This window comes from Leuciscus leuciscus (genome assembly GCF_965113295.1).
Source record: "Leuciscus leuciscus genome assembly, chromosome: 23".
Classification (NCBI taxonomy): domain Eukaryota; kingdom Metazoa; phylum Chordata; class Actinopteri; order Cypriniformes; family Leuciscidae; genus Leuciscus; species Leuciscus leuciscus.
In genome coordinates, this window is record NC_138747.1 from 29,474,540 (window position 1) to 29,501,237 (window position 26,698).

At 39.5% G+C, this 26,698-nt stretch overlaps 1 protein-coding gene across 3 annotated transcripts in view; it reads right to left on the minus strand.

The window, feature by feature from the left end:
- The window catches only part of cpne5b (copine Vb), a 191,653-nt gene that overhangs the window by 12,103 nt on the left and 152,852 nt on the right, over positions 1-26,698 (minus strand). For all 3 annotated transcript variants that reach the window (XM_082156456.1, XM_082156457.1, XM_082156458.1), the window contains 4 exons: positions 23,325-23,371; positions 21,273-21,454; positions 20,813-20,940; positions 19,205-19,307 (listed from right to left, as the gene is read on the minus strand). In XM_082156456.1, coding sequence (XP_082012582.1) covers positions 19,205-19,307; positions 20,813-20,940; positions 21,273-21,454; positions 23,325-23,371 — 460 coding nt within the window. The remainder of the gene's footprint in view (positions 1-19,204; positions 19,308-20,812; positions 20,941-21,272; positions 21,455-23,324; positions 23,372-26,698) is intronic.

Here is a 26,698-nt window from a genome sequence, read left to right on the forward strand (position 1 = left end):
TAATTTGGACGACAGGGAATTGTTTTAATTTGGACTCTGTGCTTGTGTTTTGAGACAGTGACCATAGACCTGCATTATATGACTGACAGACAAGAACGGTTTGACCTAAAAATATAAAAATTGAAACTACTGCGGAAAAAAAGACACCTACATCTTGGATGCCCTTGAGGTAAGCTAAAACATACCAAAAATTTATTTCAAAGTGAACTATCCCTTTAACTCATCTTTGGGGAAAATGTAAGGGTGATAAGTGCCATTCTGTAGTTCTGTAAATAAATCAACTGTGCTTCCAATACCAATCAATCTCATTCAGTGAATACAATTCCTTCAAACTTCTACAATAGGGATAGGCAACATAAAAATGTTTTTGTGTTTTGGGAAACTGCACATCGTACTCTGGCTACACAGATAAAACAACCTAAGAACCTTTCATGAATTATATTAATGCTGTTTACGCATTACAAAATGAAGACTACACATAATCTTATCAGCATGATGAATACATTTTATTAACTGGAATAAACTGTATACAGAAAGGGAGCAGAGAATGTGACCGATCGAGCTTTGCATGCTCTTTATACGCATAAATGACCTTTTACGTGCATCCATCGCACCTCCGTCACGGTTTGGTCAGTTACCCGGATTGGAGATACTCGGATGTCAACAACAGCATGGACTGCACTGTTTATGTACAACTGAACACATTGTTACACTAATTTATGATATCTAAACCATGGAAAAAACACGTGGAAGCTGCTAAATCATATAGAGAAGGACTTTTGACAAACTAAAGTTAATATGTGGTAAAGATCCGAACGAGCTAGCTTAGTCATGGACTGACGACCTGACAATTCTTCCTTCTATTTCTTATCCCGACATAGGCTACGTTCAGACTGTCAGTCCAAATCCGATTTTTGTTCATATCCGATTGAAATCTGATCAGAATTAGCTAACATGAGCAGAAAAAAAAAAAAAAAAAAATCACATCTACATCCATATGTGGTTTGAAATCCTATTCAGGAAATCCGCTTCAGTCTGAACGCTCTGATCGGATTTCTCGTGGTTTATGTGACTTTCTCACGCCACGTAAAATGTGAACATCAGACATTGTTATAGGAAACATGCTGAGAGTCACTGCCGAAACAAGGATGTGTTGTTGCAAAGTGCAATTAATATATATTAATTTACATATTTTCCAAATTAGAAATAAATTAGAAAATAAATCAAAATGAAAATTTGAACTTAATTTGAAATATCGTCACTGTCGGGTGGAAACCTTATATCTCCATATTTAGTGTTTTTTTCTCCTTAAATCATTACTATTGGTCACCCTTTACTTCTGTCTGTGAGTTTTGCAAATATTTAACCAATGAAAACTATTAAAAAGAGCTTGTGACTAAACCTCGTAACTCCATTGGCTCCTCAAACTGTCGGAAAAAACCTTTCTCAATTTTGAACCGCCTCTGCTTGTTTGCAATGCAATGGTAAATAAAGAACTGTTTGTTTAAGTACATACAGTGTTTTCTTTACTCAAGAAACTCTGTATATAAAGGCTAATGCTTTATGTATTTGCGGTGCGGAGTGGAGAAGAGTGTCTAGCATTTCTCAAAGCCAAGCCAATACTTTTAAATAGCTTGTCTTTTATAAAATGAGATTTTGGCCAAATGACGATCACAGAGTAAACTTTATAACCTGTAAGTTGATGAAAAAATAAAGCGATGCACTTATTTTATCTCAATTGCGGCTGTTCCAGTGACAGACAAAACCCTTGTAACGCCATTTGAGCTTGATTTTGGTAAAATGTTAATAATATAATGACACATGCAAGTGTCTGACCACATAAAGACACTATATCAAGTTTAATTATTTTTAAAAAAAAATGTTTTTTTTCTTCTTCATTTCCTGAAAAGTAGAGGTTTTGGACATATTGGACATTGAGTTTTCCGCCCGACACCTTCGGTATTCAAAGACTTGTTTAAATGATATAGACAGCTGAATGCCGATGGAATTTTTAATAATAGAAAGGCAGAAGCCATAATACTTTTTCATATAATATTCACTCTCTTTCTTTAATGGTTCTGTCTAATAATAAAACAATGAAGACAGAGAATGAAAGCTTCTGTGCACCTGTGCTCAGGCCAAACAAAAATGCTAAATATCCATCCAATTGAGTGTTCCCGACCATGGCATCTGCTACAGCTGGATTCTTTATCAGTGTGGCCATCCCGAAACTAACTAAGGTTCTGTATTACTTATGAACACAAACACAAATAAAATGACAGGAACTACCAAAATGCAATCCCAATCAGCATTATCAATGAATGCAACAGTTGGTGTTGGGCAGTTTCCAGTGGTGGAACCAAGCGGCAACATTCTGATCTGAAAAATGAAGCCTACCCGGAAGTGCGAAAAACGGCAATACATCGAAAATCCGCTAGGGGCAGGTCCCAAAAGGGAGCAAATGTCCATACACCCCCATGTTAAAATGTCCGTTTTCACAGCATAAATTCATGTTTTTACAGGTTGGTCCCATGGACTTTTATTGTATTTTTCGATAGGTTCCGAGTGCCTGACAACTGTGAGGGGGGTGAATTTTTTTCTAACTCGTTAGTTTAGATCGTATTTAGATATAAAATGTATGACAAATAAGGGCGCGATTGACAGCTTGATTGACAGCTGACAACGAGCATAGGCTGCGCCGAGTGGAATTCCTGAAATTTGACGTCTCGGCCATGATCTGACACAACGCATCATACCTGTAAGTTATCCTTTCTGAACATATGGCGCCGCCCATACCCCCCATAAACGGCCTCAAAACCGTTCTTCAGAAGTCTATGGGTGACGTCACAGACGCTTTGTCCATATTTTTTACAGTCTATGGGTGGAACAGAATGCTGTAGAAAGTTCTAGAAGGAGAGGGAGGCGGAGCCAGTGTGATCGCCATGGCACCCGCTTCTCTAGCAACCCTCCCACCTCCCCAACAGACACTTCATCATGGATAATTGAGAATATTACAAGCGCACATTCATCATTTTATACACAGCACACTCACTGACGTTTTGCATCATTTATGTGCCCTATTTGATTATGGGGTAGAATGGTTTCAGGGTGACAATTTGCACAGAGGTCTAAATATCACAGCTATTTACAGCCAGACAAAATCACATCTGAACCCACTTCAGCCTCCTGTGCAGATGAAAATAAACCCCTACCGATGGCTGCCAGAAAAGTGGCAGAAAAACAAATACTTGAAGAGTGAGCAGAGTACTCTTCTCCTTCAAGAGATTTTTTGGTAATGTTAATTATAGTTTATTACAGCTAACATGACCAAACATAGTTATTAGCTTGTTAGGATAGCATGGCCAGAATGAAAGTGCATCTCACGTACTTATGCTGTGCCGTTTTATAGTAGAGTGTTCACACTGAGAAGCCCAAAAAGAAAAAGTGCACGTTAAACAGGGTTCGTACAGATACTGTAAAATGAAGTTCCAGAACTTTCAAGGACTTTTCAAGCTCTACTTTTTTGGTTTTTCAAGGACTTCATGTATCAAGCATATGTATCGCGTGTCATAGAGTTGTGCAGGTGTGATGTCCGAACTCACAAGAGTAATTCGCCCCTGGTTCCTTCGAGATTTTCCTGTGTGGGTTTTCGGTTTATGTGTAAAGTAAAGGTAAACACAACTCGACTATACTTTGACATTTTGTTCTACACTGTAAATCACACACACCCATAAGCCCCTTTCACACATTCAGTCTTTACTGGTAATTTCATGTGTGAACAGGACCTTTTCAAAAATACCTTTTCAAAAAGAGTAAGGAAAAGTTGTAACATTACCAGTAGATTATGGTAATGTGCTCTGTGTGAACGCGGAATGAAGATTACCGGTATGATCAAGTACGAGGTCAGAACGCGATGACATAAGAAGCCTGCTTTGGGCCAATCATAAAGACTTATGAAGATGACGTGATTACTCCACGCTGTTTACAGTACGATTTTTAATAGTTTTTCTATTTAAATATGCTCTACATGTAAATGATCATCTTTGACCGTTGCGCAAGCCTGAAAATCCAGACCTAAATCTGAAAGATTAATGGTCTGGCATCGACTAATGAAAATCGGCCAGCTCGAGGGGCGGCACCAAGCATGCATTTGAAAATCTCACTGCACGCAATTGGATAACACTACGACCAATCACAACATCGCTTAGCTACCAGCGGAGCTAACTGGTAGATTAGACTCTTGTCGTATCCGGTCGGCAAAAACGCCCTTCTTGCAAAGGAACGATTGGAGCGCCGTCTTCTGTTCCTCTTTTAGATAAAAAGCCAAGTCTAACTCGTTCATTGTAGCGGCCAAAGCCGTTTCAAACAACTGGTGTTCATCCATAGCCATCTTGCAATGTTTACTAATGACTTCGACGTCACAGCGCTGTCGTCTTCTGTTTAGCTCGCCTCTGGTCCGCCTATATCAGATAGCCCGATGTAATTGGTGCAGCTCGGATACAAGGGCATATTTAATGAGCATCATTACTCGACGCCAGAGTAACTCGCTGAGCAAATTCAACTTGTGCTCTCGCGAGACCTCTGGATTTCCAGGGTACCGTTGCGCCACGTCTCGCAGCTTTTTCAGCTTGTCGCGCTCGAGACTATTATGAGCGTCTCGTATTTTTAAGACCAAAAACGCGTTCTGTTTGATCATCTGTCATGACTTTCAATTAGACATCAAATTGAACAGATAGTGAAACTATTCATGCGGATGAATGAAGACAACGGAGCGGCGTTTAAAGATCATTTCTGATGACTGACATCACAGAATTTACCGTTATTTTGGTGCTGATGTGTGAATGGTCTCTTACCGGTAAAAAGCCAGAATGCCGTTGCTTGTTTGAACAGCATATTTGTGTATATTTACCGGTAAAGTCATTCTGGTAATTTTACGGTAATTTACCGGGATCCCTGCATGTGTGGAAAGGGCTATATTGAAAATGTGAATTTTGAAGCAGATATGTTTATTTTTGAAAACGTTCGTTTTTAATAAGTAACTAGATAAGACAGTTTGGGGTGTGAGTGTGTGCCGTGTAAAAGTATCGTCAAGTTATGTTTTCCACAGGTTTACTAAAAACAAGTTAAAAAAACAACATATAAAACAATCTTTACCACCATTAACAATTGAGTGCAAAACCAGGGCGAATCAATTGTAATTTAGACCCCAGTGCCAAAGGTATCTGTATAAGCTCCAGCCACAAAACATGTCATCACTGCTGCAAACACCCGAATGGTCTATAGCTGAGCTGCAATAAAATGCTGTGATTGACTCCATACCGAACAGGAAGGCAGTGTAGTTGAAAAAGAGTAGGTGTTAAATGGTCAGGAGTCAGGAGTGTGTGTACGGGTAACAATCCTTTCAGCGGAGTTCTGAATGAACTGCAGTCGCTGAAGTAGTTTTTCAGGGACACCAAATAAAAGAGAATTGCAATAATCAATCTGTGATGTTACCAGAGCATGAATATGGGCTTGAGACTGAGAAAGTGAGGAACGGAGTCTAGCAATATTTCGTAAATGAAAAAATGATATGCAATATGTGAAATATTACTGATATGAGAGCCCAAAGAGAGCAAACCATCAAAAATAACAAGGTATTTCACTTGGGTTGAAATACTAACTGGACAGTTGTCAATAACCAGAGATAAAAACAGTGCTTTAGATAGACCCAATAAGAAGAACTTATTAAGAAATAATTAGTTCTATATGTTAACAAAAGGGGATGGAAGTGAATGATGTGATGGTAGTGAATGGAAATGTACACATTTATTAAATAGTAAAATACTATAACTGATCAAATGTATTGTTTAAGTATAATGTTACATTTAATGTTGGATGGTTCTGATGGTAGGTCTAAATGTAAAAATATTTGGAAAGCTGCTAGAAGACCTGCAAGTTGACTAATGTTTATTTAGTAGGCGGTTGAAATGTCTTTGGATTCAATTATTTTTCATTCAGTTTACAGATCAACGAGGAAGTAACTTTACTTAAAGTGCACTATATAGTGCTTTTTTATTGTTCAAAATTAACTAAATTTAAATAATGAGTCAATACTTTTTTATTTTTTGCTTTTTTTTTTAAATACACCATCAATCCTTGTTCCAAAACCTGTTTTTGTCTTACAGTAATTCACTATGGTAAACCTTTTACAAGTGTTTATTTTATTTTATAGTGTTTTATAGTTTCTCACGAAATTGCATACTTCATTCGTCATTCGTTCTTGTGTGTCTCGTCATATCCGTAAACAGAAAAGTTGCTCCAGACGCGTGTCTGGTGTGGAAGTGGCAGAGGTTAGTTGAGTGTGTGTGTGTGTGTGTGTGTGTGTGTGTGTCTGGTGTGGAAGTAGCAGAGGTTAGTTGAGTGTGTGAGTGTGTGTGTGTGTGTGTGTGTGTGTGTTTGTGTGTGTGTGTGTGTGTGTGTCTGGTGTGGAAGTAGCAGAGGTTAGTTGAGTGTGTGTGTGTGTGTGTGTGTCTGGTGTGGAAGTAGCAGAGGTTAGTTGAGTGTGTGAGTGTGTGTGTGTGTGTGTGTTTGTGTGTGTGTCTGGTGTGGAAGTAGCAGAGGTTAGTTGAGTGTGTGTGTGTGTGTGTGTGTGTGTGTGTGTGCGTGGTGTGGAAGTGGCAGAGGTTTGTTGAGTGAGTGTGTGTGTGTGTGTGTGTGTGTGTGTGTGTCTGGTGTGCGAGTGGCAGAGGTTAGTTGAGTGTGTGTGTGTGTGTGTGTCTGGTGTGGAAGTGGCAGAGGTTTGTTGAGTGTGTGTGTGTGTGTGTGTGTGTGTGTGTGTGTGTGTGTGTCTGGTGTGCGAGTGGCAGAGGTTATTTGTCACGAGCGAGAAAGAGACATTGACATGGAGCCGCTAAATCTCCAACCTCAGAGGAATCACCCGTTTTAAACAAACGCCGAACAGAGGAGAGAGTCTGCTGGCAAAAAGGGAACGTGACAGAGCTCGTAATAAAACAAGAATCAACATCGGCTTGGCTTTTCAGAGATGGTGAGAACCCAGGGATTTGAAATGTTGTAAAAGCGACGTGGAGATGATGTCATACCAGTACCTCCATCTGTAATACCACCAGTGCACCACAGGAGGGAGCCGTCACCTGAGTATTGACTTCCGGGTCACAAACACACTTGAACTGCATCATGTTCATTAGTCTGGCTATAAATAGCCCAGCTCACACACACTTGACTTGCAAAGTCTTGTTCTTCCTCTTGAAATCCTATTTTCCTATTCCTATACTGTTTTCTATACTATTAAACACTCTGCACACTGATCCGTATGAGCTTTCTGCATCTTCATCATTACAGATGATGGCGTTTTTATTCCTCAACAGGTGAGAGATGTATTTTATTGAACAGATAAACTGCCACATGTATCTCTCTAACAGAGTTGATTGTAAAGCATCATCTATTATGAAGCTCATTTCATTATGGTTGTTGTAGCGCTGCGCTGGAATCTAGGAAGTACCGTGTCTATTAATGGGCAAAACTACAGTAACGTCTTCAGCTAGTCAGCTTGAGATCATTTCCATCTAAACTGGTTTAATCTCTTAAGCTTAGTAGTGAATGTTTTATGAACAGTAGGATACAAATATTCCTCCGCACAGTCACGCAGAGCCGAAGCACAAACCAGAAAAACCAAAACAACGTTCTTCCACAAAATGCATGCAGTTTTTTTTTTTTATGCAAGTTACATAGTGTACCTTTAATTATTGTTTCCAAACTTAATGTTTACTTGCATGTGGCACTTTCAGAGTGTTTGGATCTCACTGTATGTGTAAGAATAAATCAATAAAACCCCACTTAAGCACATCTGACCATTTTCAAGCTGTACTTCCTGTGATGGCAGCCCAAAATAATAACACCATTTCCCGTTGAGATGTTCTGTTGTAAAATCTGTCCCGTTGCTCTTCTAATGGGTTCAGAGACCAAACCTTAATTTCTCGGTCCGAGACCATAACAACAAATAGACTCTTACTGACAGAGAGTGCAAAGCGTTTCCATCTCCTCCAATCTTAAATGATCAGTGCCGAGCTTATGACAGTCCTGTCATGCCTGCATGCCATAAATGAGAGGACGGGCACCATGAATAATTGAAGTTGGTTGCCCCATTTGTGTCATTGTGTTCTGTCATGATTGACAGGGCAGATTTGAAGTAATGAGAAAACAAAACAGTCTGTTAGTTCACCATAGTTTCCTTGACAACAGCTCTTCAACGTCACACGCAGCCCCAAACTCCCACGCCGACATATATGAACACAGATACTCACAAATCACCTGCTCCGTGTTTCTTTACAACAAAAGCTGCACGCTCACACGCTGACAGCATTATTATTTGGTCTGGCGAGAATGCTAATGTAATGTCATCAGTGCCCAGCTGCTGTGGGAAATTATCATTACGCTGGTAAAGAAAAGACATGGTTTGGATAATTAAATTGGCTTTTGGACATTAAAAGAACAGTTTGGCCAAAAATGACAATTCTCTCATTACATCTACTCACCCTCATGTCGTTCCAAAACCATATGCTATTTTGGAACACAAAAGGAGAATTTTTGAAGAATCTTCTGAAGATTTTTAATTTAAGGTGCTTTGAGTAACTTATTCACTCTTCTAAAGCATAAAAATACAAGTTCACATACTCGTTTCTCTGAAAAACACTTCTACAGCCAGCTATTTTACTTTTAAATGTGCGTTCCGTGTTGGAATGTCTGTTTTTGTTTTGGCCTGTGTGACTCCGCCCACTGCCAGTTCACCCAATAGTATTTCGACACCCCGGGATGCCAGTTGGCAGGAGAAACGGCGTATTGCAGCCAGCAAACAAACTGGGTCAGAGATTGCAGATTCTACCCAACCTAAAAAGCCTCGATATCCATCTAAAAATCTCTATGAACGAGAGCATATTAAAACGCAGATAAATCAACTTACATTAAGAGTAAGTCTCCTCGGCTTTCATTGTCACTTTCGCTCGTTCCTGTTGCGTGTCCTTAAACTGGCAACCCACATGTGTGTCGAGTCTGAGCAGGGGGCGGAGGACACAACGATCTCTGATATTTAGAATTTGGACTGCAGTACCTATTTCAACCACTAGCTGTCAATCTTACAGACTGCACCTTTAACTTGAGACCTGATTAACGTGACCTCGGTTGGCTTAGTTTGGCAGACACACAGCAGCTCGGTGGGGAGGAACGTAGCTAAAGCTTGGAGAACAGCTTGGAAAAAAGTTGCGCACAATGCTAGGAATTTGTGAATGAGTGGATACAATCCCCAAAACTGCCACGAAAAACCCTATCTTTCAACAATATGCACATAGCTTTATTAATAAACTCATAATAGTTTAACTATCAATATTCTGTTCAAAGTAGACCATTAAGGAAACCCATTAAGATGTTTGAATAATTTGGGTGAATGAATAATGACAGAATTTGAATTCTGGCGAAACTATTGCCTTAAGCAAAGCATTCAGGTCTTCTGTACTGTAAATGAGGAGAATGCACCCTATGACAGACAGTTTGAGGCTAAACTAATGATGCCCATGCTGTAACGAAGGGTAGAAATAGCAGGATGGAGTCAGAAATGGCATGAAATATTGTCAGGGTGTGACTGAGGACAGGAACTTCTATTAAGACTATCATCAGTCACACAGCGAGCGGGCGGTTCAGTCTGACAAAGAGCTGTCTAATTGATGAATCCCGCCGTCCTTCATGTTACACGTCATATCTGATTGGCGGATGATGGACCTCTGCTAGCGCTTGGGCTTCCTAACTGGCTTATCATTCCAAGACTGCCCACGTCCAACATGACAAATGAATGTGCTTCAAATGTTGTTGTTTCTCATTATCATCCTCCGATTAGCCCTTACCCGTGCATATTGTTATTTGTAATTACCGTGTCAAATAAAAAAAGGCTGCATGTCTTCAGCTGACAGATGGGAGGATTCCAGCTTTCAATGCTAATTATCTAAGACAGAAAAATGAATATGCGCAGCTCATTAGTCTGCCAGAGCCCAACACAGAACCACAGCATTTTAGACTTAAAGGAATCATTCACTCAAAATGAACGCTCTTCGTATCGGCATGCTGCTATTTTGTTTTTGTTTTTTGTTGTTGTTGGTGGAACACAAAATATCAGCTAATAGTTCAAGTGTGCTGTAACTAAATGTGAGGTGCTAATTTGCATATTTGGAATAGGAAATTATATTTGAGAACTGCATCGTTTGTTATCATATTCACTATATTTCAAGACTTCTATAGTTATAAGTCATATGGACTACTTTAAAGGGGCTGTATTTTCTATGAAAGCCTGAGGACTGACGTTTTTGCTGGGAAAATTAAAAGGATTTTCCTTGTGCGCTCCTGAGAGCCTCTCCTCCATTCAATGACTGTAGAAAAGGCCCCAAAGTTATGTTTGTGTTGCTATTATTTAGTACAGTTGACCATATTGTGCTTTATGTTTCACGTTTACGTCCGTTTATTCAGTGCTTGTAATAGGGTAGCCAAAGCGCGTGCTGGTTTGTATATTACATCTGACGTCACACAGTATGCAGTATGATAGAGATAGTCGGTCGGTTGGATTGTAATTGTGAGCGGCACCTTTCTTCAGAGTGTGCGTAAATGAGAAGAGTAAGTATATCTGATGCATTACTAGTGATATTGTATTTCTTTGTCAAACCAGCTATTATTTTTGCTATTTGGTGTAGATGAGAATTAGGAGTTTAAGGGTCGCTACACGACCGTTATACTATTTCCGAGCTTCGGCTCACCTGACTCCGTACGTTGGGTCAAAATATGGCATATCGTGTTTAGACATGTTTATACTTTACTCCTTGTTGTTAGGATTGTTTAGTACTTTGTGGTTGAGTAAAATAAGAAGTAAGTGGTGTTAAATATTATTATCTGGACCGCTATCGAGGCTTCTCTATTAAGGGTTTGCTCGCTCGAATGGAACAAAGCATCCGGTCCGGGATTTTCATAATAAAAGCATCCAGCCGTTTAGTTAATTGGAGGCTTTAAAGCGTATTATAGATGGCAGGAAGTGCTGTTTACATTAGTGGTAACTTAATGCATGGTAGAAAATCGGAGAATCCCATGTAATAAGTGTTTGAATTCTTTCTCTCTTCTTACATTATTAGAGTTTAAGAGATATATAGTCATATTCTGATTATTGTTTAGTTTATGTTTGGTAATGTATATTAGTGCTTAAGAAGGAATTATTGAATGCATATGTTTCCTCTATTCATTTGTATTCTATTTCTCTCTTATAGTAACCACACTTACACTCAGAATAAACAGAATAAGAACTATCTATCAGCTCTTTATTTCATACTCTGGAATATTTGGCCTTAAGTGGTGTTCTGGCCGACACACCTGAGTGAACCTGGTGATAAACACAGAATTAGCACCCAGACTGAGCGTCTACCCATTATCTCCACTACAATGACACAGGAAATGAATGCATATGCGATGTTCAGGATAATGAATTCTGTACTGTAATGTGTTATGCAAAGAAAAGGGATTATTTCAGACTATAGATTCACATCTCAAATAGTCTCAAATATACTTTATAGTCAAACTTTAATAACATAATGGTGAATTGCAGAGCTTGTGCAAACATATCCACATCAAGATTAGATGCTTTCTTAAAGGGTTAGTTCACCCAAAAATGAAAATTCTCATTAATTACTCACCCTGCACAACTACCACTTTGATGCTTCAAAAAGTTTATAAAACATATTGTAAAACTAATGAATTAAGCGGTTTAGTCCAAATTTTCTGAAGAGACTCGATCGCTTTATATGATGAACAGATTGAATTTAGGCTTTTATTGTGGTAAATCAGTTGTGGTAAAAGGAAGCTCAAGCATGTTCACTTGACGGGCAAGAACCAATAAGGTTCAGTCTCGTGTTACGCATCACGTTTGAGCTTCTGTAAGAACCAATGAGGTTCAGTCTCGTGTTACGCAGCTCGTTTGAGCTTCTGTAAGAACCAATGAGGTTCAGTCTCGTGTTACGCAGCTCGTTTGAGCTTCTGTAAGAACCAATGAGGTTTAGTCTTGTGTTACGCAGCTCGTTTGAGCTTCTGTAAGAACCAATGAGGTTCAGTCTCGTGTTACACATCACGTTTGAGCTTCTGTAAGAACCAATGAGGTTCAGTCTCGTGTTACGCATCACGTTTGAGCTTCTGTAAGAACCAATGAGGTTCAGTCTCGTGTTACGCAGCTCGTTTGAGCTTCTGTAAGAACCAATGAGGTTCAGTCTCGTGTTACGCATCACGTTTGAGCTTCTGTAAGAACCAATGAGGTTCAGTCTCGTGTTACACATCACGTTTGAGCTTCTGTAAGAACCAATGAGGTTCAGTCTCGTGTTACGCAGCTCGTTTGAGCTTCTGTAAGAACCAATGAGGTTCAGTCTCGTGTTACGCAGCTCGTTTGAACTTCTGTAAGAACCAATGAGGTTCAGTCTCGTGTTACGCATCACGTTTGAGCTTCTGTAAGAACCAATGAGGTTCAGTCTCGTGTTACACATCACGTTTGAGCTTCTGTAAGAACCAATGAGGTTCAGTCTCGTGTTACGCAGCTCGTTTGAGCTTCTGTAAGAACCAATGAGGTTCAGTCTCGTGTTACGCAGCTCGTTTGAACTTCTGTAAGAACCAATGAGGTTCAGTCTCGTGTTACGCATCACGTTTGAGCTTCTGTAAGAACCAATGAGGTTCAGTCTCGTGTTACACATCACGTTTGAGCTTCTGTAAGAACCAATGAGGTTCAGTCTCGTGTTACGCAGCTCGTTTGAGCTTCTGTAAGAACCAATGAGGTTCAGTCGTGTTACGCAGCTCGTTTGAACTTCTGTAAGAACCAATGAGGTTCAGTCTCGTGTTACGCATCACGTTTGAACTTCTGTAAGAACCAATGAGGTTCAGTCTCGTGTTACGCAGCTCGTTTGAACTTCTGTAAGAACCAATGAGGTTCAGTCTCGTGTTACGCATCACGTTTGAACTTCTGTAAGAACCAATGAGGTTCAGTCTCGTGTTACGCAGCTCGTTTGAACTTCTGTAAGAACCAATGAGGTTCAGTCTCGTGTTACGCAGCTCGTTTGAACTTCTGTAAGAACCAATGAGGTTCAGTCTCGTGTTACACATCACGTTTGAGCTTCTGTAAGAACCAATGAGGTTCAGTCTCGTGTTACGCAGCTCGTTTGAACTTCTGTAAGAACCAATGAGGTTCAGTCGTGTTACGCAGCTCGTTTGAACTTCTGTAAGAACCAATGAGGTTCAGTCTCGTGTTACGCATCACGTTTGAACTTCTGTAAGAACCAATGAGGTTCAGTCTCGTGTTACGCAGCTCGTTTGAACTTCTGTAAGAACCAATGAGGTTCAGTCTCGTGTTACGCAGCTCGTTTGAACTTCTGTAAGAACCAATGAGGTTCAGTCGTGTTACGCAGCTCGTTTGAACTTCTGTAAGAACCAATGAGGTTCAGTCTCGTGTTACGCATCACGTTTGAACTTCTGTAAGAACCAATGAGGTTCAGTCTCGTGTTACGCAGCTCGTTTGAACTTCTGTAAGAACCAATGAGGTTCAGTCTCGTGTTACACATCACGTTTGAACTTCTGTAAGAACCAATGAGGTTCAGTCTCGTGTTACGCATCACGTTTGAACTTCTGTAAGAACCAATGAGGTTCAGTCTCGTGTTACGCATCACGTTTGAGCTTCTGTAAGAACCAATGAGGTTCAGTCTCGTGTTACGCATAACGTTTGAGCTTCTGCAAGAACCAATGAGGTTCAGTCTTGTGTTACGCAGCTCGTTTGAACTTCTGTAAGAACCAATGAGGTTCAGTCTCGTGTTACGCAGCTCGTTCGAACTTCTGTAAGAACCAATGAGGTTCAGTCTTGTGTTACGCAGCACGTTTGAGCTAATGTAAGAACCAATGAGGTTCAGTCTCGTGTTACGCAGCACGTTTGAGCTTCTGCAAGAACCAGTGAGGTTCAGTCTTGTGTTACGCAGCTCGTTTGAACTTCTGTAAGAACCAATGAGGTTCAGTCTCGTGTTACGCAGCTCGTTTGAGCTTCTGTAAGAACCAATGAGGTTCAGTCTCGTGTTACGCAGTACGTTTGAGCTTCTGTAAGAACTAATGAGGTTCAGTCTCGTGTTACGCAGCACGCTTGAGCTTCTGTAAGAACCAATGAGGTTCAGTCTCGTGTTACGCAGCACGCTTGAGCTTCTGTAAGAACCAATGAGGTTCAGTCTCGTGTTACGCAGCTCGTTTGAACTTCTGTAAGAACCAATGAGGTTCAGTCTCGTGTTACGCATCACGTTTGAGCTTCTGTAAGAACCAATGAGGTTTGTTCTCATGTGTCAAGAAGGTACAGTTGAGCTTCTATTTATATTCGCTGATCAATGCTTACATGTGAATAAAAGCCTAAATTCAATCTGGATTGATGGTAACTGGATGTTTGTTAACAGTATATCGCTGCAAAGGTATTTCCAACTTATTTTTACTTCTAAGCGAAGAACAAAAAAGAACTACGCCAGAAGTATATCTGGCCTTAAACCACGTTCAGTCTCTTGTACGTTACGTGTGCGAGTGCGAGCACGAGCAATAAGTTGTTGACTGCATGTTCATCAACTTAACGGCCACTGATGTCATTAATAACAAGGGTTTCTGAATTCCACAAATAGACACATAAATTATACTTTTATGTTGTTTGGTTTTGTTTGAATGGAAAAGAACTGCATGCACGTTTTAAAAAAAAAAATTATTCTCCTGTTCTGTAACATGGAAAAAAAATACCAGCAAATAAATAAAGTATCTAATGTAGCAAATTATTTTTTGGTGAACTATTCCTTTTAGAGACTGCAATACACTCCTAAAAATGAAAGTCCATTATTGGCATCCATGGCTCCATAAAGAGATTTTATTTTCTTAGATTTTTTAAATGTTCTACACACTGTTCACAATTAAAGGTTCTTTGGGGAACCAAAAAAAGTTATTCTTTTTAAGAGTGTATGGTAAATGTATAGCTCCACACAGCCACATGTTTGAGGAAGCTTAGCTGGAAATCTACAGAGGAAGCCATATTGCGAAATCCTAAATAAAGTTGACATGTGACATATAAAAAGTGAAAACAATGTACTTTTGGCTCAAACCCTTCTTTGTTCATTTATTGCTTTATACGCATATGCCACACCACATGTCTACATTCACATTTCTGCTGAAACTGTAATGAGACAGCTTAGCGGCAAGATGCTGTCAGCTGTTGTGTAAAGTAAAGAGATGTTGTCGAAACACTCATAGATCAAAAAGGCCTTCCGTGGGCGAATGTCCATTCCTCTACGACCTGTTTTTCACTTAACAAGGAGGATGAGATGCAAACAGCTGCTTCGAGTAGCAGCTTTTCTCATGAATGATACATGTGTCTGTCCCAGTGAATCAGAGTAGAGGAGAAAAGTAGGTCAGTGTTCCTCTGTGTTTTCTGTGAACACTTCACACGCCGTTATGAAACTCTGAACATAATGCGTGCCGCTCAGGACCACCCAAAACAAGGGGATCTATAAAAATGTGTAGGACAGTGGTCCACCTGGACGTGTTAACAGACCGCCTACACTGAATTTCCGAGCAATATTACGATGAGTTTTAGACTTGATCTTGCACTTGTGAACATTGTTCACCATCATAGATGAGAGGAAAGCGCAGATTGTGGTTGAACTTTATATAGCCTTCATTTCTTACACATTTCCCCCATCATGCAGTTGGAAAAGAGACTGCATCAGAGAAAACAGAAATGTGAATGACAATTTATTTCAGATTCTGCTAATAGGGATAGTTCACCTCAAAATGTCACCATTTACTCATTCTCATTCCGCTCCAAATGTGCATTACGTCTTTCTTTTGTGGAAAACTAGGTTGAAAGTCCAGGGTGCTCTTTTTCATAAGGGGGCTCTAAAAAAGGACAAAGCACAATAGAAAATCCTAAATATAGTACATACACCCAGTGGGCTGAAAGCAACTCTGGCTAAAGAAAAGACAAATATTTAATTTGTTATTGACTTAAATTTCATTTGCTGTCAAGACCAAAATTGCCACTTTTAAGTTAGCGGCAACATCAATATTGTAGCCTGAAGTGCTAATTACTAGTGCTAATTTTAGCGCCTAGCACGTTTCCTTTGGTAGATACTCTTTAGGATACCCCTTATGGTTGAGTAAGGTGAACTTAAGTATGGCAGACAATTTATATTCCCTCCCCAACTGGGTCTTAAATAAGGTCTTTGCTCCCCTTTCCGGTTGGGTTCCACGTAAAGTCATTTTACGGATCCTGGTCTTTTATGCATCCTGGAGAAGTACAGATAGGGTGTGATTAGGTCTCTACTAATTGTTTTAGGGTGTTTAAGTGGATCTGGAGCACCCTGTGTGTTTTCATGGCGAGAATCTTTGGCAACTATATTACGCCGCTCAGATGAAACTGAAGGTTGCATTCTCCCCCTGAACTAGCTATTTGTATTCCCTCCCCAACTGGTGTTGGGTCTTAAAGTACAGCTTATGATGTGGCGCTCCGCTACGGATGTCATGGACTGTTGTTGGCCAATAAAATTGGTGTGTTTGTTGGTCACACTTGCTGGCGTTCCTCAGAGCATCAATCCAAGACGCTGTGTCTCGTTACCCTTCTCAGGGAAACATGGTTACAGTCGTAATCTGGGACGTTTTCTTGCATTGCAAGATCATTGGCTGAAAACATTGCTAAAATGGGTTATTTCAGTAAACGTTTTTTTTGTTAGTTGCCCATGTATTAGTGTGTATGTAAACATGCTCACTGATGTCAAAGCAAGTGCAATGTGTCTTCATGCTCCATATTTGAATTGAAGGAGATTTGAGAGCTATGGCAGAGGGGATGAATTCAAAATATTTTCTTAAATTTCAGACAAAGTTATCGTATGTGTGTAAGAGCCATTAATGGGTTCATGTAATTTTCCTTCACACCACTAGAGGGCACATACTGTATTTATGTTGTCAAATCGTCAGAGAAGGGTGCACGAAGAAGGTCAAACAAACTTTTTGACCGTGATGGACTTCAATGGATTGTCTTTGATAAGGTGCATGAAATGGACAACTCTTTTCTTTCTTATTATTTTTTTTGTTTAATCTTGAAAGAAATGGACAATAAATGCATCGGAATATCCAACTTTATTTTCAAAGGTTTACTTTTTATCTGTTCAACAAACATGCGTGTTAAAACAAAGGATCTAAAAATAGGAAAAAACGCGCGCCTACAGTGTGAAATAAAGTGTGCAAGCTGGACAAACTACTTTTTTTGATGTTTTGGATGAAATCTGCTGCTAAATCGATCATTTGCAAATAAATGTTTTGTGATGCTTTTTTGAGTCCCAGTTCTCACTATGAATAACAATCTTTTGTGGTTCCCAGTAGAAAGAAAGTTATGTTTGAATGTTGGAATATATGATGACAGGTTTTTTTTTTTTTTTCATGTGGGTGAACTTTCCCTGTAAAGATTAAAATATATAAATAGTTAACAATTTTCACATTTCAATATAGTAATTATAGGATTGATGCACACATGGCTAATCACATACCAAGACCACATGACCTTTTCATTTGATTAAGAGATGCAGCCCCCTTCGTGATTAGATTAGTGTTTTTCTATGCTGATATCTCCTGTTTCTGATTCAACACCTCCTGAAATCATTAATCAGATCCGCACCGCAGTGTAACATCCGTCATATTTAATTCTTTCATTACATGTCAATTAAAATGTCTTGTTTCAAATTCAAATACTCAGATTTAGATTTAAAAAAAAAGAAAAGTCCTTTGAACACACAAACAAAAATAGTTTTCACCATAGGCCATTTTTTTTACCTTGCGTTCAGGTCTTAAATGTCACACACGAGCAGAAATGTGAGTCGTCTTGGCAGATGCAGGCCGTTGGGGAAAGAGCAGCAGGCAAGATCTTAAAAGGAAGGTGTGGCTGTTCTACAAATCTGACTAACAGTCGCAAATTCCCTTTAAATCCAGTCTGCTGGGAAATCAGGCCTGTTCATTGGTTGGATAAATTACATGACATACACCACTGGAGACGAGATTGACCTTTTCAGCATAAATGATGACCTCAATACAACGTGAGTCACCCACTTTGCATGTGACATACATGCAGCCTTAATAGATTATAACAATATATCATCTATAATAAGATCATAAAAAACCCATATCAACCACCGCCGATGCTTTATCAAAGCTGGAGAAGAGGACCTAATACAAAACATGCTCTGATGCGAAACCTAGCAATGCACCTTTGTAGGCAGAATTTTGACACATAATAGGTTTCTGGGATATTTTGGCTTCATTTTTCTATAGTGGAGACACGTCGTCCATCTTTTTTACAGTCTAGGGTGGGCACTAATGGCCTCTATTAAAGAGTAACTAAACCCCTGGTCAGAGCCTGACTCCACCCACTGGCAATATTTGAAAAATGCTGGAAAAGTAGGCAGAGCCCAGTGGAGAGGGGGCGTGCATCTGTGACCTATCTCTCTGCAGGCAAGGGCGTGGTTAGCTGGTACCCTCTGATGTCAGAGGGTACCACAACTTCCAATAGGAAAATTCAACTGCAGTAGCCACTGTTCAACATGAAGAGGGCAGCACTCAGACGTTTTTACACCATATTTTGTAAAATTAAAACACTTTAAACACAAATGTCAAAAAAACTACTTGAATCAATGAACAGCACTAATAAAGCCCCATTCCTACAGATCATTAACTAAAAAAAGTTGGTTTAGGGTTTAGTTACCCTTTAAATAAAAAAAATAAATCTAAGATGTGGGACGAAAGAAATTGATCATTTAATTGAATATTTATCCTATACTTGTGTTTCTTATGCTTTTTGAAGCACTATGCTTAGCGACATGCTAATGCAAAACTCCATTGGAATCAATTGTTAGCTGAGCGCTCCTTCGAGTGAACAGATTTTTTCATGAAGCGTGTGAAGTTGCAGTCACTTCACTTATGAGGTTTCATTTCAGTTAGGATGAAGCCTGAAATATGAGGTTTCATTTCAGTTAGGATGAAGCCTGAAATATGAGGTTTCATTTCAGTTAAGATGAAGCCTGAAAAGTAGGGTCTGTACCCTCTCCAACCCATCCTGTTGGGACACTTGTCCTCTTTTAGTGGTCATACTCACATTCACGATGGCCTCTTTGGTCTGTGACATATCTGATATGACCCCGTCTGTGATGATGAGGAGCACGAAATATTGCGAGCCGTCCTGGACAGCAGCTGCGTAACTTCAGAGACAAGAAAAAACAACAATACACACTTCAAGACTGCTCATTTTTCTTTCTGCTACATTCTCCTTTTCCTGGTTTTCAAATGTCTCAAACTCATTTCACCATGTTGTTTGTTTAAATAAACCTTTGCCTCCGCCAGTTCTGAGCTAGAGCCTGAGGAGGTGTATCATGCTTCAATTTAGAAAGTCTAATTCAAATCTGCGGAAGATGGCATTTTTAATTACCACAGTGGATGCGGTGTAATCAGATGGAAAATGATTTGGTTGTGTGATGCTGTGACACGAGGGAGGGGGTGGAGATGTCTTTAGACAATTACTTTGTCTGCTTTTTCTGGAAACACACCCACTATCCTTTCAAATAATGATTAAAAAATAGCTGCAGTCAGTACTGAGTCATTCTGTTATGACACCTATGCTGTGAGCCTTACAACGGGATAACAAGCTTGCTCCATGTCAGCAACTTTCTTTTGTCAGTTTTTGGGCTAACACAAGCAGCGTATGGGCTCAAACCCGAGAGTTTGGCTTTCGTGGACAGACACAACCATCGTTTAGAGGATATCAGAGAGACATTCAAGCTGAAGCCGAGGAAATCATCTCAAGTGTCTTCAAGGATATGATCCGTAGAGAAAGTGCACAGGCAAACAGTTTTTCTTATTCTGATTCATGATGTGTCTGTTGTTCATATATGCCATGCACTTGAAAATCTAAACCAAGATCAATTTCGCTATTCATGCAGTAAATAACATTTGCATTGCATTCCACTAAATCTGGGCGATCTATCATTTGTATGCAAAGTGCAAACAGGCTGACATTTTACATGGCAACAAAAACAACCGGAATCGCTTTTGAATTTTGAAATGACACAAGAGCGGTCAAAGCCAAGGTTAGCTAGTGGAGGAGTGCTAAATAAATATCAATTTGTGCTGTGTTTAGATGCTTTTACGCAAGACAGTAACCACATATTCAGGACTGGCGGGTACCAAATGTAATCGTTTATCAATCTTAAAAACCCATGTTGTCAGGGATGAGCCTTATGAGAAGCGGTCTGACATGGCACAGCTGACCTTCAGCTGACCAGAGTTCGAGTCCCGACTCGATATAATATAAATATTAGATAAATAAAACAAACTTGGAAAAACTCAAACAAAAATTTGAAATGTTGTCGTGGAATTAACTGAAAAAAATAAAAATAAATAAAAATAAAAATCAAAATAAATGTAAGATAAATAGAAATATTTAGAAAGGTATTTCAATAGATTTTAAAACTAGATTTTAGAACAAACAAAAAAATGACAAAAGCATATAACAAAATTATGCTAAACTGAAAAAGGAAGATTAAAGCTAATAAAAAAATTTAATAAAAACTTCCTGGTCTTTTGAACCTGGCATCAAACCAATAATAACTTACTTTTAGTTACCCAAAAAAAGGTTCATGAACACACTGACAATATAAGCTGATATTAAAAATGATCGTGTATTTTCAAGGATTTTGGAGAAACTTACCTGGCCACGTGATTTACAACAGGGGCAAAGTTAGTAGGTCCGTAAAGCTGGACGGTCTTTAGACTCTGATGGTACGCCTCCAATATCCCCTCAATACCATTACAGTAGGGATTTTCGATATTTCCATTCTGAAAGACAGGAATCAATGGTTCACGTGTGTGCCTTCATTTAAGCCAACAGCAGATCAACAGAAAACAATGCTGAGGAGAGAAAACATGGATTGTGTCAATCAATATGACAGCAGACGTTGCCAATTATAGACGTCTCCCACACAGTCTTGTCTCAGCAACATTGAACCGCTTTGAAAGCACTAGCACAACAGCATCTCACGCTCTCAAGTTTACAACCGAGAAAGTGAGAGAAACAGAAAGACATTGAGAGTCTTGCATCAAAAAAAACTTTTTTTAGACAAATCACAGGGAGTTTGGGACAAAAGGAAGTTGAACATGAGCTCACTCACCAGGGGGAACTCATGAGACACCCGTCCGTCGGGGGGCAGCTTGGCTCCAAACCCCAGCGCAGGGAACATCTTGTCACTGTCGTAGTCCTGGATGATTTCTCCCACTGCCTTCAGAGCCAGGGCGTAGGCGTTCATCTGGTAGGGGTTCATGTAATGGAGAGACGTGGACTGGGATGGGTTACCTGGAAATTAAACAGCAAACAAAAAGATATTTAGTACTACAAACATATTAGAAAAACAAAGTGTGTAAAAAAAAAATCATAATACTCTTCATATTCAAATGTCAACACATTTGTTACAAAACCTGTCAGCTAAAATAAAAATAAAAACAAAACACATAAATTCAGGATGGCTGATAAGGCAATGGAAATGATGAGAGTAAATAAGCTTAAATAATTAAAGCTATTGCTAAACAGTTTAATCATGACAACTAGTTTAGGTATGTTAATGACTATGACAATGTTAATTGTATTTGGACTAGATCTGCAAAGCAAGAATAGACTTGCTGCTGCCAATATACACACAGACATGTTGCTGTGAGCATGTAAGGCATAAATCCCATAGCAGATCTAGACAGGTGGAGCTGAGGGAGGTGGAGGTTTTGTAAATGTTACAGGTATAGTTCACCCAAAAATTATAATTACCCCATGATTTACTTTTCATGAGCATTCCTCGGTGAATTACCTTTTTCTTTCAGACAAATGTAATCTGAGTTATATAAAAAAAAATGTCCTGGCTCTTCCAAGCTTTCTAATGGCAGTGAATGGAGGATGAGATTTTGAAGTCCAAAAAAGTGCAGGTTTCCAGGTATCCACACGACTCCAGCGGGTTAATAAAGGCCTTATGAAGCGAAGTGATGCGTTTGTGAAAGAAAAATATCCAGTAGGAATTGCTTCCTCGTTTCCCCACACTAAATGATGTCGCACCACATTCAGGGTAGACAGTATTACTGATTATAATGGTGAAGACATGGGGCCAGATTTACTAAACAGGGCAAATTAGTGTGAGAGCGCAAAAGCACAAATGGGAGTGGAAAGTTCTGCACGGGATCTACTGATGACATGCAAATGAATGAACAGAGACGCAGCCGAATCATTTCTAGAATGACCAACGCAATCTACCAAGAGCAGCGCACATTAGTGTCAGTTTGAGCGTTAAATAATGGCACAAATACCAGTAAATTGAAGCGCGCAAACCTTAGTAAATCACACTGCATGATTAATTTAAATACTCTCCTCCCTTAAATATTGCGTCTGAAAGGGAAACTTCTACAAATGCATATGCAATAAGTTCAGCCGCAGAAATAACCCTGTCGACGCATTTTCAGCGCTGATTTTTCACTGCGTGTCTTTAGTAAATCCATAAGAGGGTTTGCGCTGGCTCAAGCTGTTAGTCAATCTGTCTGAATCCTGGTGTTAGAAGGCAAGACCTATGTAGGCATCAATGCAGCTCATTAGGTTTTGTAACAGAGCAACTGTGTCCACCGTAGCAAGTCATGAAGCACAAATGAGTGCTGCAATTCTGTCGTCAAGCTATTGATGTTGTTCAGGGCTTGGAACAGTTGGGATCCAAACAGTTGTTGAGCGACGGCTGCACTGTAACTAAACTAACTTTACATTTCAGCTCTCTTGTACTTCAGGCAGCCACCTTCAATATATCTCTCAAAAGAGATTTCCATCATCTCGCTACACTGTTCTACACAAATCTAGTTAATTTGCTAAATAATTCAAAGATGTTTGGAAGCACTTACTTGTGAATGAACAGTAATTATTTGCATATACACTCCCAGCAAGTGCGGTCTCAAAAACAACAGGGAAACACATTCACCGCCGGCTCGTGTAGCTGGGCCATTTTAGACAGTTTTATTCAACCGTTCACCTCTCAGCACGACTCGAACCCTTCCACGACTCTCCGTTCTGCCCCGCAGCACAGGGGGCCGCAAACTGACCACTAATGGGAGCGTATTGAGCGACACAAGCAGGCCAACGATTGGGTTTGGATCGCCCAACCTTTTAAGAGGTCACATACCGTTCTCTCCACTTAATTGCTTACCATTAGAGGCGGTGAAATCAATGGCCACTGTGAAATTGATCTGGGTCCTGGGAAAAGAAACAGAAATGAGAAAACAAGAGTAAGCAAAAATGCTCTCTGCAGTGATTTAGTATCTTCTGTAAAGACAGGTACACATGTCTGTGTGTGGTGTGTGAATGAGGCTGATGTGTGTAGTCAACCCCAGCTGCACGCTCTAATTGGGATAAACGGGAAGAGCCATTACTTTGAGCCCACATTACAAGTTTTACAGTGCTCAACAGCAGGGTAGTGCATATCCATCTGGATCCCTTCACACGGTGTTTCCTTCAGACCTAGCTTCCCACCGGCCACAAACACACCATGTGCGGCATGTAAGCTAAATGAGTCCCATAGGAACCTTTAAGGATGACATGCTTCCTGACAGAAGATGCGGCGAATAGAGAGAGTTTACTTTGAGCTATGGTAATTAGCCGAGGCTAACATGTTGGACTTTAAAGGTTTATCATTTAATAAATGCATGTCCAGTTGACCAGACATAATCTATTTGTAATGTATAGTTTTGGTTTTTATGTTCATGTTTCCTGGTTTGACATGTGCTCCCCTTTGTCATGTGATTCCCTTGTGTAATGCAGTGCAGCAGAGTCTCTTGGGATGGGGTAAATTGAAGGACAAGAAGAATCGATTTTCGGAGACGTGCATGTCATAAACCGATCGGTCTGTGGTTCAAGTCGAACAAGCCTAGTGGTTTATTTTCTTGATTTTTCACAGGTGTCTTGTTTAGTCTTCCGTCCTTGTGTATTTAAGCCCTCATGTTATTTCGTCTAGTATTGTCCCTGTAACCATTGTTGGTGAGTGTCAAGTCGTGTCAACTCAAGTCAAGTCGTGTCAAGTCGTGTCGAGGTCGAGTCGTGTCAAGTCAACTCAAGTCGAGTCGTGTCATGTCATGTCAAGTCGTGTCAAGTCAAGTCGAGTCGTGTCAAGTCAACTCAAGTCGAGTCGTGTCAAGTCAAATCGTGTCATGTCGTGTCAAGTCAAGTCGTGTCAAGTCGTGTCATGTCATGTCAAGTCGTGTCAAGTCAAGTCGTGTCGTGTCATGTCATGTCAAGTCGTATCAACTCAAGTCGAGTCGTGTCAAGTCGTGTCATGTCATGTCAAGTCGTGTCAAGTCAAGTCAAGTCGAGTCGTGTCGTGTCAAGTCAAGTCAACTCAAGTCGAGTCGTGTCAAGTCAAGTCGTGTCATGTCAAGTCAAGTCGTGTCAAGTCGTGTCATGTCATGTCAAGTCGTGTCAAGTCAAGTCGTGTCGTGTCATGTCATGTCAAGTCGTATCAAGTCAAGTAGTGTCAAGTCATGTCGAGTCAAGTCGAGTCGAGTCAAGTCGTTTATTTTGTATATGTTCACGTTGGAAGTTAATAAATACTGCACTTGGGTTCTCGCCTTCAGTGGAATTCTTACACTATTATTGTAAAATTTGTTTTATAAAATCCCCTGCTGTATATTAACATACTGCAACATTAGCATATCACAGATATGTTTAAGGCCAAGTAATTAAAATGACAGAGCACTTAAAAAGGAAATAATAATAATAATGAATTGTATAATAATAATAATAGCTTGCCAACAGCAAGATATCAGAAAGCATTCAATCGCTCTCCCAAAAAAGTCAGTGGCCCATTAGGGATTCAGTCGGTCGGAAGAAAAATAAATTGATAAAACATAATGGAAAGCAGAGAAAATTACATTAACCTTTAGAATCCCAGGCTAATACATGACTCATGCCCCTGTGTAGCCTGGAGAGTAATTATCCTCTTTATTAATTCATTAAAAGCCGTTTACTCTCGGGTGCCAGCGTATGCGTCAAAAAACAGTTCGGGAATCAAGGTGACCGAAGCCGTGATTAGAAAATAAGATCACCTAAACTAAAGCAATTCCTAAGGATCACGTTATCGAATTTATCTTTGATTAAGACTGTTTAATTATACATTTATGAAGAAAATTAAACCGAGGAATTTTCTTTTTGATATCCTCTTGTTCTTTCTTGAATGTGCCATTCCAAATCAGAGCAAATCCTGAGCTAGTTTGAGAAGTGCTGTTGTTCTGCCAGCCGTTTCAGCCTGTGGCACTGGGGCATTTCCACGGCACAGAAACCTAATAGGCTGTAAAAAGGATCCCCTGCATTAGGGGTTAGTGTAATGCAGTGCAGCAGAGTCTCTTGGGATGGGGTAAATAGAAGGACAAGAAGAATCGATTTTCGGAGACGTGCATGTCACTATGTGTCTCCCTCTCATTTGTCAGGTGCAGTGCTGTGGGAGGCAGGGAAGCCCTGCATAAAAACACACACATGAAAACACCTTAATCTAATGGAAGAGGCTGGACCGCACAGCACAGAGAATGCTGTCTCTACGTAGTTTTATCCATTAAGGCCCGATATATCCCAAGTTTAAAAAAACTATACCAAAATCTATTTAAAATACATTTATTTCATACTAAGTATACTTCAAATCCATTGACATTTCACTTAAAACTTAATGATATAAAATTATAATTAAACTTTATTTGGAGTATTTCTTTATTGCACATTTCTTAATACCATGCCTAAAATGTGTTTTAATATCACTATTAATAAGGATTGTATGATCTTTGTATAATATCAGTCTTTAAATGCAAGATATTTAAAGTGCACCTAAAGTTTACTTGCAATAGTTCCACTTTAGCACAATCATAAATACTTAAGTATATTTTTAGTTGGACTTCAGCACTATTTCCGCACAATTAAAGTGCAAAATTAGCTTTCAATTTAGCAGACTTTAAGTATACCAGTTTAGTTTACCGAAAATACAATTGCAGGGTATTTTATTAAGCACGTAAATATGTAACTGTATTTGTAGTATACTTATCACAAAATAAATGTATACCTTTGAGTGCGTTTACTTTTCCACTTGGGACATCAAGCTAAATCAAAGAACGGTCATTTTGAACAAAATCAGGCAAAAACGTTCGTTTGGTGTTCGTTTCGAGAGTTTGAAACGGCTTGCCAAACCAAACTTTATGGAAAAACAAATCTAATTTCTACCTGAAGTTAGTTCAGGCAAGAATTTAAAAACAAAGTTAATTCTATTAGTACTCAATTTAAGCTTGTAGAATTTAAAGCGTAAATATTAACGTTATAAAATTAAGTTAAACTTACTCAACTTTCTGATACTGCTGTTCCCATCATGCACTAAATAATTAATAAGGTTGCATTTTTTACAGTTTCCCAGCTGGATTTAAACTGTTTTATCGTTGCCTTTTGTTGTTAGGTTTAGTAACTTGCTGTTTTTTGACATCTGGAGTTTTTGTGACATCATTTTCTACTCAAAATGACACAATCATACTAAAAAATTATGTTTTAAATTAA